The 12,953-nt window shown below is 47.8% G+C and overlaps 1 protein-coding gene across 4 annotated transcripts in view; it reads left to right on the top strand.

Moving 5' to 3' along the window:
- Positions 1-12,953, top strand: part of TMEM63B (transmembrane protein 63B) — a 506,581-nt gene that overhangs the window by 328,418 nt on the left and 165,210 nt on the right. For all 4 annotated transcript variants that reach the window (XM_069608789.1, XM_069608792.1, XM_069608790.1 and 1 more), the window contains one exon: positions 3,304-3,355. In XM_069608789.1, coding sequence (XP_069464890.1) covers positions 3,304-3,355 — 52 coding nt within the window. The remainder of the gene's footprint in view (positions 1-3,303; positions 3,356-12,953) is intronic.

The raw sequence follows: 12,953 nt of genomic DNA, 5'->3' as shown, positions 1-12,953 counted from the left end.
TTCGCCCGGTCAATCTTCTTTGCTTCCTCCAGTCCCACACTCTGATGAATGGGTCTGGATGAGTTGGATCGGATCTGTGGAGTGTCCCTGAGGGCTCAGCAAAGATTTGGATGGATTTTGCCTTTCCACAGCGATGCACTCGAAATGGGCAGCAAGTCTCCAGGTATTGGGGTTCTGCAGCTCTGGAAACTCGCAGTTGTTCCCACCAGCCAAAGGGAAGGATTCGTCCTCTTCGGAGCTCCTCTGGCACACAGAAAACAGTCAGGACAGCAGTGCTCACTTCACGGTCTTGCAAAGGGTCTGCAGACATCCCTGGTCGTCTTCTTCGGTTACTTCAGCTTCCAGTGGTCGACTTGCTTTTCACTCCAGAAGCCTCACCTTTTATACAGTTCCTACACACAATCCTCTGCAATCTCTCAGCAATTTAGAAAAGGGGCGTTTGGCTGGACAATCAGGACAGACGGACCCCCAGTGGGAGCTGGTTCTATTCAGATACTCTGGCATACAAAGGACAGGCGGGGTGGAAGACTCCTTCCCCCACTTCCTGCCTGCCCAGACATTCTGGAGCCTAGGTGGGGATACCTACTAGTTCCTGCCAAAGACAAAACACACAAACGGGCCTTCCCCTCCCAGAATGGTAGAAGAAGGGCTCACCAAGAACAACTATGCTAGAAATGGTGAAAAAAGAAGGGAGGCCCCATGTTGGTACTTGGCTGCCCTTATTGCTCACTACCAGGGCTATGGACACAGCCTGCAGTATAAACATTACACAATAATTGGTAGAACACGTCCACTGCCACCAGCCATAACGAGGTGATTGTCTATGTGACTAAAAACCACAGTAGCAGAGAGAAGGGGATACTATGTATCCCTTTGGCACCCCACTGAAGGTGGTGCATGCCAATCTCTCGGACTATAAAGTTTTAGGAGAGATATCCTTAAGAATTGTAGTTACTTTAGGATAAAGAAAATCATCTTAAAGGAGGACCCTAAGGGTCCCCAGCAACACTGCCCCTAAGGAGCTGTGTGCTGCAGTAGTACAAACAAGAGTTATGGAGAAAATGGACTCCATTGTACAGGTGCAATATAAAGCATAGAGTTCCAAAAGACAGAGCCCCTAAGAATGAAGGAGTGGAACCAACTCCCGCATGCAAGACAACGCTCACAGACGCCAGTTCCTCCTAGTTCTGAACCTATCCTATTATCCTATCCCCACTAACACATCCCACTCTCTTCTCCTGCAGAGTCACGTGAGCGCATGGAGACTGCCCTTGGGTAGTAGTGGTGCACGGTATAAATCAACATAACACAACAGTTGATCAGGTGCCTGCAACATGTGGCTCATCCGGTGTTCTGCCCCAACGTTCCCTCACCATTGACTCTGTTGACTGGAGGTGATGGGAGTTGTCGTCCAAACTATCTGCCAAAGGTTGCAGACCCCGGCTGGATTTTGTGCCAGTGTAGCCAGCTTCCATGTTGCGAGTCTGTGATGTTCTGCCACCGACCACATCGCAGAGCCTTTCTTTTTTTTGTTGGGAAGAAGTGTTCAGACTGGTTTAAGCGTCTTTGGTGCATTTGCAGCGTGCTGTGAGGAACAATGCTGCTCAGGAAGGCGGTGCCACATCTCCGTAAGAGGAGGGGTATTTGACCAGCTCTCCCTCAATGACTCCCACCGTGGTAAAGCAAAGCTCTTTCAATCATCCGGTCGTGCTGGCAAAACTGTTGGAGGAGGTGCTGGCCCCCATTGCAGAGCCTGCTAGGGATGGTCAACCTATGACTCTTTTGCTGAGGGATAAATGGTTAACATGACTGCTAGGCTCCCGCGAGTGCTCTATGGATTTCAGGGCATTCACGTTCTTCTGCGCCGGCCATGAATTACGAAGACGAGATTCCTAGAATTATGGATAGTATCTACTCTGGGATGTCAAAAGATCTTACCTTATCTACCCCGGGGCTAATTAATGAAGCTGATATCCGTATAACCATGGTTTGTGCCTCGTCTAGGATTTCGGAACATCCCAGTCTGTCGGGATCCAGGATGGGTTATGAAGCTGCGCTCTGTATGACTATGGTTGGTATCCAGTTTGGGATTTCAGACCTTCCCAGATCTTAGCAAGCGGAGCTCCTTAGAACTAGAGTTGCTTTCTAATCTGCAATTTCAGAAGATTCTGATTGAGTTCGTTGATGGATGCTTTATGAATCTGCGATTCGTATAACCATGGTTTGTAGCTACACTAGGATTTCGGAATATCCCAGTTTGTTGACCACAAGGACAACGTAAGAAGCAGAGATTTCTATAACTATAGTTAGGATGTCCGGAGATTCTAATTGATCTGATCGAGGGCTACGTTAAATTGAGATGGCCCTTAATCCTGAAGCTTGACCGTTAGACCTCGACCTTTCGAAAATCTCCAGTATTCATGTCGGCTAGCCTTTTAGTAGTCGCTCAACTCATCTTCTGTTCACTAGAGCAATTTGGGAAATAATCGTGTTCTTGGAGTCAGTTTGTCCATGTGCACTGTTGGTTTTTAATCCAGTTGCTAGGATTTTTAGTTGAGTGCTGAGTGGGAAGATGGGCTGAGGTTTGGCCTCAATTAGACATTGAAGCCGTCCCAATGCCCCGCTGGGTTTTGATTAAAGTAGATCAAGGGGTGGCCTAGAAGATATCTTGATCAATGCACCATAAACAAAACTGTAAAAGTAAAGAATTCTGGAAATAAAAAATGTTAAAAATAACTTCAAAGGGAAAGTAAGCAATTTTAAAAATGAAGAAAATAAAAATAGCAAGATTTTAATGAGTAATAAAAAAACAAGAGATCAAAACAAAAAAGCAACACACTTCTGGCCAAGAAGGGGATGGTTTATAGTTGAGGACAAGGAGGGCTGGAAATTGACATGTGGGGGAGTGGGAGGTTAAGAGATTGGGTCGCTCACATTCTCATGCTTTGAAAGCACACCTTCACTGATGGAAATGGGTCAATGCATTTGAAGGGGTGCAGAGGTGAGCTGGAAAGGCGGGGAGGGAGGCTGCCCCTCCTACTATTCATCAAGAAACCAGAAGCATGTTTTGATTTCTCTTAGAATCTCCACATTGAGGATGGGCTTGTGGAGTTTGTATGGGAACCCAGCTATCCTTCCTTGAAAGCAGGGGCCTAGTCTACTTAACATGTGAGTGTGTTGTAGGTGCTGGCAGGGAAAACTATAAGTAAGTAGATTGTTCTTGTGGTCTAACATTGTGATGGCTAAGTGAGCTCACGAGTTTCTCCCTCTCTTTCACTGCCCTTCCCCTTCCCTCTCTCATAGAAAACAACGCCTACAGCTTTGGGAGAACAACTATTGCAAATCTGGATTCCAGGTATGTATAAAGAAAAAGAATGATTAGTTAAGTCGTCTCCTGATTCACGGACACCTTGTGCCCTAATTGCTGACCTTGTACCTCACCCAACCCCACCCCAGATGCTAATGAGCAGCTGGCTCTGTGTTCACCAAGACCAATATACACCTTTGAACTATTGTTTCTGTGTCTCTCGAGCCTTTCACAATCTGTAAGCTCCCCCTAAACCACAGATTCGTATCCCTTCTCTCGCCCCCTTCAGTCCCCCACATTAGTAGCTGCCTGCCTCCCCAAGCTGTTGATGATGCCTCTCTCAAACATCTGATTTCTCTGCTCTTCAAAGTGCCTCACTTGCTGGCTATTAGCCTGTCCATCTCGAGCAAAACCTTCTCCCGCTTGAGCGAATCATGGCTGTGTTCATTTTGCACCAGACTTGCGACATCCATAGGTAGGCATCCAGAGTTGCCATTCAAAACCTACTCCGCATCCTGAGCTGCCGATGCTCCTAGCCGACTTTCCAAAGCTTTCCATTCCGATGTCCCCTTTGAAAAACAGATGTATGGCCCGTCTACACTCCCGTTTCCTAAATACCGCCCTATCGGTTTCAACATTCCTTTGGCCCACACTCCCAATGTGTATGTTGCTCCTCTCCAAACCTGATATTGCCTGGCCTCTCCACCCGTGCGAGTTTGGGTGTCCACATCCTGTGCTGACTTACTTGACTTTGCAACCCCATTCTCGATTACCCCATTTGTCCAAAATGACCCATTGGTCTTGCCTCACTATCTGAGTCTATCCTGAGCACCCAATCTCCTGTCTCTATCCTGGGCCTCTGTGTTCAGCATAGGGTTCCATGACTGTGCACCCCTCATTCTCAATGGAAACCTCACTCCTGCATGAGTGCTCAATCTGTGTGCATCTTGTTCCTGAACCCACAATTTCTATGGGCCTCCATCCCAAGCTCTCAAGTTTCATTTCTCCCCACCAGCACTTTCACTTTTTCTGACTCTCTTGAGCTTTCAGTCTCCAGGTATTCCTGTATCAATCTCCAGAATTCCCTCCTTCCTGAGCTTCTGGTGGTCACTTCTCCCCATCACGAATGCTGGATTTCTAGATCTCTGCATCTGGAGCTCCCAGTGTCCATGTGTCTCCACCTTGAGCTCTTGATGTCCATGGATCTCCATCCAGAGATCCTGATTTGCATCTCTCTCGATGCTTCCAATTTTCATGTCTGCATTCCAGTCTTCTGATCTGCAGATCGCTACATCCTGACCTTCCACCCAGACTTTTGGATTTGTGGGATTTTTCTGTCCTGAGATTTCATCACAGGATCCCCATTTCCATATTGTTTCTTGAGCTCCTACCATCTGCATTGCCCAACCCCGAGCTCTTGATTTCGCTGCTTCTCTCCTCAAAGTTGCATATGTCCATGCCTCTCTAGCCACAGCACTTGATTTCAATTTCTCTCCACCCAGAGAGCTTTATTACCATGCCGCTCCACTCCGAGAACTTTATTTCCATGCCTCTTCACCTAGAGCACTTGATTTCCATGCCTCTCTAGCCACAGCACTTGATTTCAATTTCTCTCCACCCAGAGAGCTTTATTACCATGCCTCTCCACTCTGAGAACTTTATTTCCATGCCTCTTCACCTAGAGCTCTTGATTACCATGCCTTTCCACCCAAAGCTTTTGATTTCCATGCCTCTCTAGCCACAGCACTTGATTTCCATGCCCCTCCATCCAGAGCTCTTGATGTCCACGCATGTTCACCTAGAGCCCTTTTTTCCACGCCTCTACCCAGAGATCTTTATGTCCATGCCTCTCCACCTAGCACTTTTGATCTCTATTCCCCTCCATCCAGAGCTCATGATCTCTATGCCCCTCCATCCAGAGCTCTTGAGGTCCATGCCTCTCCACCTAGAGTTCTGATTCCCATTCCTGTCTGTGTCCATGCTTTTCCATCTAGAGTTGTTCTTACTATGCCTCTTCACCTAAAGCTCTTAATTTAAATCATTCTCTCGAGCTCTTACAACCTATGCTTCTCCACCTAGAACTCTTAATTTAAATGCTTCCCCGCCTAGCACTCTTGATGCCCACGCCTCTCCATCCAGAGCTCTTGATGCCCACGCCTCTCCATCCAGAGCTCTTGATGCCCACGCCTCTCCATCCAGAGCTCTTGATGCCCACGCCTCTCCATCCAGAGCTCTTGATGCCCACGCCACTCCATCCAGAGCTCTTGATGCCCACGCCTCTCCATCCAGAGCTCTTGATGCCCACGCCTTTCCATCCAGAGCTCTTGATGCCCACGCCTCTCCATCCAGAGCTCTTGATGCCCACGCCTCTCCATCCAGAGCTCTTGATGCCCACGCCTCTCCATCCAGAGCTCTTGATGCCCACGCCTCTCCATCCAGAGCTCTTGATGCCCACGCCTCTCCATCCAGAGCTCTTGATGCCCACGCCTCTCCATCCAGAGCTCTTGATGCCCACGCCTCTCCATCCAGAGCTCTTGATGCCCACGCCTCTCCATCCAGAGCTCTTGATGCCCACGCCTCTCCATCCAGAGCTCTTGATGCCCACGCCTCTCCATCCAGAGCTCTTGATGCCCACGCCTCTCCATCCAGAGCTCTTGATGCCCACGCCTCTCCATCCAGAGCTCTTGATGCCCACGCCTCTCCATCCAGAGCTCTTGATGCCCACGCCTCTCCATCCAGAGCTCTTGATGTCCACGCCTCTCTATCCAGAGCTCTTGATGCCCATGCCTCTCCACCCAGAGCTCTTGATGTCCATGCCTGTCCATCCAGAGCTCTTGATGTCCACGCCTCTCCATCCAGAGCTCTTGATGCCCACGCCTCTCCATCCAGAGCTCTTGATTTCCATGCCTCTCCCCCCAGAGCTCTTGATTTCTATGCCTTACCATCCAGAGCTCTTGATTTCCTCTTTGTTTGCCTGTGTTCTTCTTCCCTTGTCCAGAGTTGATAGCCGAGCATGTCATATACGCGTTTAAACCTAAAAGGACTTGTAATAGAGATACACTACCTCTGGCATTGTTCCTGGGATGGTCTGGTGGTGATATGGAAGCTTACTGCCTACAAGGGGTGCAGCTACACTGCATTGGGGTTTGGTTCGGGGTTATGGCTTCTGCGTGATAGCTGTTGTTGTTCACTTGTTTCTCAGCACTAGATATCGGCCTCATTTCAGAGGTTCACTGACCTATGTCATTAGGATTAACTTCTGGGACTTGTCTATCAGTGACCAAGACCTTCTGGGCCACTGAGGCGCGGCGACAAGCTCTAGTGTATACAGACACAATGCTCTAGCTCCAAATAGTGACGCCTTTAGACCTAAGGTTTTATTTGCCCACTGTTACCAGGTCCTGGTGCTTTTATTGACTGGCCGGTCTCTCCTGCCCCCAAGACGTGCAGACGCCACACATCAGGCTGTGATGCTGGAGAAAAATGGTTAGAGATGTAGAAGGCCCTTTGGCCAAATTCTCCCTCAAGCTAAACCATAACGTTCTACTTTCCCACACAATGAAGTGTATAGCCAATTACAAGACTTCTCCTTAAGGACCACAATAAAACCAGCACTGTAATGGTTTTGGGGCTATAAAGGACCACGCATTTCAGCCATCACTCCCTATAACCAAATGTCAGGCTCTGCCTACCATCCACGTCTACCATCTTCATGAAGCACCGTAACCTGTTTTGGAGTAACGAAGACCATACATTACTTTTAGCAGAATGTTTCCCTTCGCCCATTTATCCCTTAGATATAAAAGGCGTCCTTTATAAATATTGCATTCGACACAACAAACGCACACTGATGCACGAGCTGCAAAGCCTCCTTATCTTACTAAATACTGACGTGAGAGGGCGTTTCCCTGCTAAGATAAAGGATTTGAAGCTTTGGACGTAAGATACTGATGACCGAGCAGATGAATATTTGATGAAAGCCACGGCCTGCCTTCAATCGGATTCTTTGGGGATTATACAAGGAGCTCGCCCAGGACAGAATTAATTGAAGTTTTCCTAATGAGTTTGGGAAAGCGCCAACCGGCGCGAAACACATGTTGGCTGTTCTTCGTTAGACCTGTTGATTTAATAACTAGAAGTTGGATGCTCTGTTAATTTTGCGCACCCCTAGTTGCAGTTGAAATGGAACATTTATTATATATTTATTTCTGAGGCTTGTGAAATCTACTTAGATCACATGCTATACATAGGCCTACATCTAGTGGAAGCTGCAGAGCATTACAGTTGTTTTCGAAACTCGAAAAGGTACGTCGACAGGGCGTGCCAGTAATACTATCCCTAGTGTAACATCCACTGTACCCATGCTCCTTCACACGTCAAGGTCCCTCAGATTGTTCTTTCCCGCCATCATTGTTGGATGCTAAACGCAGAGTTCCGTTTTGGCTAATGCCATTTATTAACTAAAAAATTAGAGCTAATTCTCGCTTTCTCTCTTTTTTGAAGCCGCACCTCGACAACAACTTTGACGGTTTTCGAGGACCAATATCATCGGACAAAGAACTTGACTCGACGATCCAATGGCCTTGGAAGGCCGCCCCAGGCCTCGCCCCAGACAGTAGGGAGAGTGGGGGGTGGTACACATCTTAGCCCACTAAGATAATGCATTTTCCCCCTTCTCTCCTTTATAAACACCAGGCTGCCCTTCCAATTAATAATGGAGAATGCACCCTTTAAATTCTGTCCCAGTTGTAACAAGAAATTTCCCTCGAAGGATTTGCACTGGGTGTGTAACCTCTGCCTTCCCCGGGATGACGACGAGTGTCATTGTAAAGCTTGTAAGCTTTTTAAACCCAAGACCAAGGACTGAAAGACAAAGTGCTGGGCCCACCACGCCATGCAGGCCCAGGCCGCCATAGACATGGAGGGTGTTTCGAGCGACAGCAGCATCAGCGTCTTTTCCGACGACAAAGGCGACAGGGAACATACTGATTCCCGCGTGCAAGCCCCCGACCCCAACACACAGGCCGGCGGCACTATTACATGGACGACACCCACTGTATTAGCACAGTCATGTCATCCCTATCAAAACACACAACCCAAGGCCAGACGACAACAACACTGTCGTCACGGCCACACACAACGTCAAGGGGAAGTTCCACAAGCTCCCTATCCTTTGGGCATTCGCGATCATGCTCACCGCACGAAAGCCCCCCAAGGTCGAGAGATAAATCTGACTCTGACGCCGTGTCCAATACTGTTGCCAAAGACGTGACAATCTTCCATAACGTCAAAATTGGCAAAACACTCGCAGACATCAAAATTGTCACACTTAGTCAAGAAGCATGTCCCGGGAACACTGCTTCAAGGGCGGACTTCGAAACACCATACCTTGAAGAGCCACAAACCCCATATGGAAAAAGAGAGTGCATCTCATCGGGAGAAAGAGAGTGCATCCCATACAGAACAAAACTGCGTTTCCCAGGGGGAGGGTACGTTGGCTGCAACTATGAAACACAAGAAGCAACCTACACCAGAACTTCCCCCTACTCCAGTCACTATCCAAAGTTCCTCACAGTGGTCGGCTGATGATATAAGTAAAGATGGGACGTATGTCCTTTATGGCTGATTTTTTTGGGAGAAAAACCTTCAATCTTTGGGTAGTCTTCTGAACACACCATCAACTACTGGGGCGCCAATGTCTCAACCCCCAGCAAAAAGAGCCCGGCCAAACACCTTTGAAGACACCCCTCTGCAGGACCCAAACCAATTTGATCTCTGACCCTCATACAGATTATGAGGATCAAGAGAACCTAGGGGAGGTAGATCATTATTTTGATGATGAAGAAGAAGACGGCTACGTATTAACCTCTCCAGATAATCTAGAACCGCCAGTGGCGGATTCACTAGTTGACAACCAACTTCAATTTAATGACGTGCTGCTAAAGGCAGAAGAGAATTTTCAAATTCAAACACAGAAAACAGAAGTCGACAAAGACTTTGCCGAGGACATATTGGGCAACAAAAAAGCTGTAACCCAATTTATACCATTATTAAAATCCATACAAAGAATTCAACCCTCTCTAGAAACCCCTAATCTCACACGGGCAGTAAACCCCAGAATTGAGAAGATGTTCCACCCAGCCACATCAGACCCCCTCTACATAAGGGGTCAGTTAAAACTAGATTCACTGGTAGTTACCACAACAAGAAAGAGGGTGGGAACACCACTCGCTTCATCGGAAGCACCCCCCGATGAAGAGAGTAAGAAACTATACACTTTCGGAAGGAACATGGCCACCTTTGCAGCTTTCCAAACAAGAATTGCCAACATCACCACTTTGCTGGCCAGTTACCACAGCCACATGTGGGAGGAAATAGCTGCCTTAATGGCCTTGGATCCAGAACCATTAAAATCTCAACTGTCTCTTGCTGTAGCAGAGGGTAAGGTTGAATCTAACTGTATCTAAAGAAATAATGTAGATGCAGCTGACAACGCAGGCAGAATTATAGCAGAGGCCACCATGCAGGGCTGCACCAGTCATGATTGAAATTGATGACACAAGCAATCCTCCTCAATATGCCGGTAGAGCCTAACATGCTGTTCGGCAAAGCAGTAGAGGATGCATTAAAGAGTGCAAAGGAAGAGTATGACACTCTTAAGTCTCTGGGTCACCCTAAGCCCTCGGGCCAACAGAGCAGTAATAATTTTCGTTGTTTCAGGGGCCAAAATTTGCTGAGTGGATCTGGATATAACCAAGGTCATGGTTCATCCTGGGGTTCCAATCAAGGACAGTCATCTCAAGGTTTCCAGAGGGGCTAGCGAAGATCTCGCAGCTGGGGCAGATCCTCCTCTACCAGGAGTGGGTCCACACCCCCAAAGCAATGACCACCCAATTCAGGTACCCTCCCATGTCACTCCAGTAGGAGGACGAATAACACTTCACCCATGCATGGGAGGGAATCACCTCAGACAAGTGGGTGCTTTCTACCGTAGCGGGCGGTTATAGCATAGAACTATTGCAGCATCCCTCCTTCCACCCCTCACACCCGCGACAAACAGCCACCACAAGGGAGGAGCAGCGCATACTCCTGGAAGAGGTCGTAGCACTGCTGTTAAAGGACACTGTTGAAACTGTCCCAGCAAACCAGGTAAACCAGGGTATTCATTCAACGTACTTCCTTGTGCCCAAAGAAGATCTGACAATGCGCCCTGTATTAGACCTGTGCCCTGCAAACACCTATGTCAAGCCACAAAAATTCTGCATGACAACGCTACAATAAGTAATCCCACTGCTAAAGCAAGAGAACTACATGGCAACCTTGGATATGAAAGATGCTTATTTTCATATTTCAAAGTTCCTAACGCACAGAACATTCTTGCGTTTCAAGATCGCAAACCAGCACTACCAGTTCAAGGTGCTACCCTTCGGCATAGCTTCAGCTCCAAGGGTTTTCACCAAGTTACTGGTGGTGGTGGCAGCGCACCCACGCAGGGAAGCAATAGCAGTGTACCCTTACCTAGATGACTGGCTGATCACGGGAGAAACAGCCCAAATTTGCAAGCAAAATGCACAAAGAACAATCTACCTTCTTTTTCCATTAGGCTTCTCGATAAACGAGAATAAATCAAGCCTCCTACCAAACAAGACAAACCAGTTCTTAGGAGTTGTCAAAAAGACAGAAGAAGGGCTAGTCTTTCCATCAAAGGAAAGAATCCAAAATATACTGCTGCAAATACATCAGTATCAAGTTTGTCAGCAGATAAGTGTACGCAAAGCGATGCATTTGCTTGGCATGATGGCATCTTGCATTTACCTGGTCCCACGCGCACAATTGCGCATGCGCCCAATGCAGGAGTGGCTGGCGAAACAGTGATCTCAAGCAAGTGGTCAGTGGGACGATCTAGTGGTCATTTCACCAACACTAGTACAAGCCTTACGCTGGTGGACAAAGGAGAACCTGTTGAAGGGAAAACCCTTCCACGACCCGGTGGTGCAAGCGGTAGTTACAACAGATGCATCACTCTCCGGGAGGCGGGGGGCATCACCTTCATCTCACAGAACATGGTCTGTGGACTCAAATCACAGCCTAGAACCATATCAACTAGCTGGAACTTCTAGCAATATTCAAAGCTCTCCAAGCCTTCGGATCACACATAACAAATCAGTCGGTACAAATTCTCACAGACAGCACCACTGCAATGTTCTATATCAAAAAGCAGGGGGGCACACATTCTTCAAATGTATCCAAGCTAGCACAGAAAATATGGAAGTGAGCACTCAAATGGGGGATGTTCCTGACTTCCCAACATGTACCAGGGGAACTGAACACCGTAGCGGACTCATTAAGCAGAGATCCTCTACCAGACGATTACGAGTGGCGACTCGACAGATGTCGTACACCACATTTTCTCAGTGGGGTTTCCCCACGCTAGACTTGTTCGCCACAAGAGGAAACAGGCAATGACCAGACTTCGCGTCCATGTTTCCCCAACCAGACTCCAAGGGTAACGCCCTATGGATGAGTTGGTCAGGGAAATTTGCCTACGCTTTTCCCCCCCAACTCCACTTATGAACAGGGTGGTGAACAAGATTCACAAAGAACACATGACGTTGATCCTAGTTGCTCCCATATGGACGAGACATCCTTGGTATCCACATCTGCGCAAACTGGTGGTGTGCGATCCGATCAAGCTCCCCCACCCGACCAACTTGCTTTCCAAGCACGGGGGGACAACACTACACCCTCGACCTCACTCAATGAACTTGCCAGCATGGCTCCTGAGGCCATAGAGTTTGGACATCTTAACTTACCTAAAAGGTGCATGGATATCCTCAAGGAGGCACCTAAATCAAACACCAGACACTGTTATTTTGTCAAGTGGAGACGATTTGTAATTTGGTGCCAGTCAAAACAAACCCGATAGAATGTACTCCAACTCACATTCTCCAATACATGCTCCACTTATTATACTCAGGGTTAGTATTTTTAACTTGATAAAGGTACAGCAAGTTGCGCTATCCGCATACACCACCTCTCAAAGTAAGGTGTTGCGGTGGAAAGTACCTGTCATGAAGGCATTCATGGAGGGAGTAAAGAGACTCCACCCTCCTATGTCAAAGCCACCGCCAGGCTGGGACCTCAACGTAGTACTTGCAAAACTCGTGGGAGCCCCCTTTGAGCCTATGCCTTAAAAATCTCACATATAAAACTGCTTTCTTGGTGGCGATCACCTCCATAAGGAGAGTCGGCGAACTTCAAGCATTGTCAATGCAAGACCCTTTCTTTGCTATTCGAAAACACCAATTGGTTTTGAGAATACACCCTAGGTTTTCACCTAAGTTAATTTCAAAATTCCACGTAAACCAATCAATTGAGCTACCGGCCTTCTTTCAGAACCCAACAAGCTCAGTTGAGAAAAAACTCCATACACTAGATGTAAGGAGGGTGGTCCTTTACTATGTAAACATGACCAGACCGCTCAGGAAAACAGACCAACTGTTTGTCCCCGTAGCTCCAGGCAGAGAAGGAGACCGACCTCTCCAAGAATGCCATCTCCAGATGGATAGTCCGAGGCATACAGCTCTGGTACTCTTTATCAAGCAAAACACTACCTTTCACGCCGAGAGCACACTCCACAAGGGGT

Source organism: Ambystoma mexicanum, chromosome 4q, assembly GCF_040938575.1.
Source record: "Ambystoma mexicanum isolate Mex_15411 chromosome 4q, UKY_AmexF1_1, whole genome shotgun sequence".
In the NCBI taxonomy this organism is placed as follows: domain Eukaryota; kingdom Metazoa; phylum Chordata; class Amphibia; order Caudata; family Ambystomatidae; genus Ambystoma; species Ambystoma mexicanum.
This window is presented reverse-complemented; position numbering and strand designations above follow the sequence as displayed.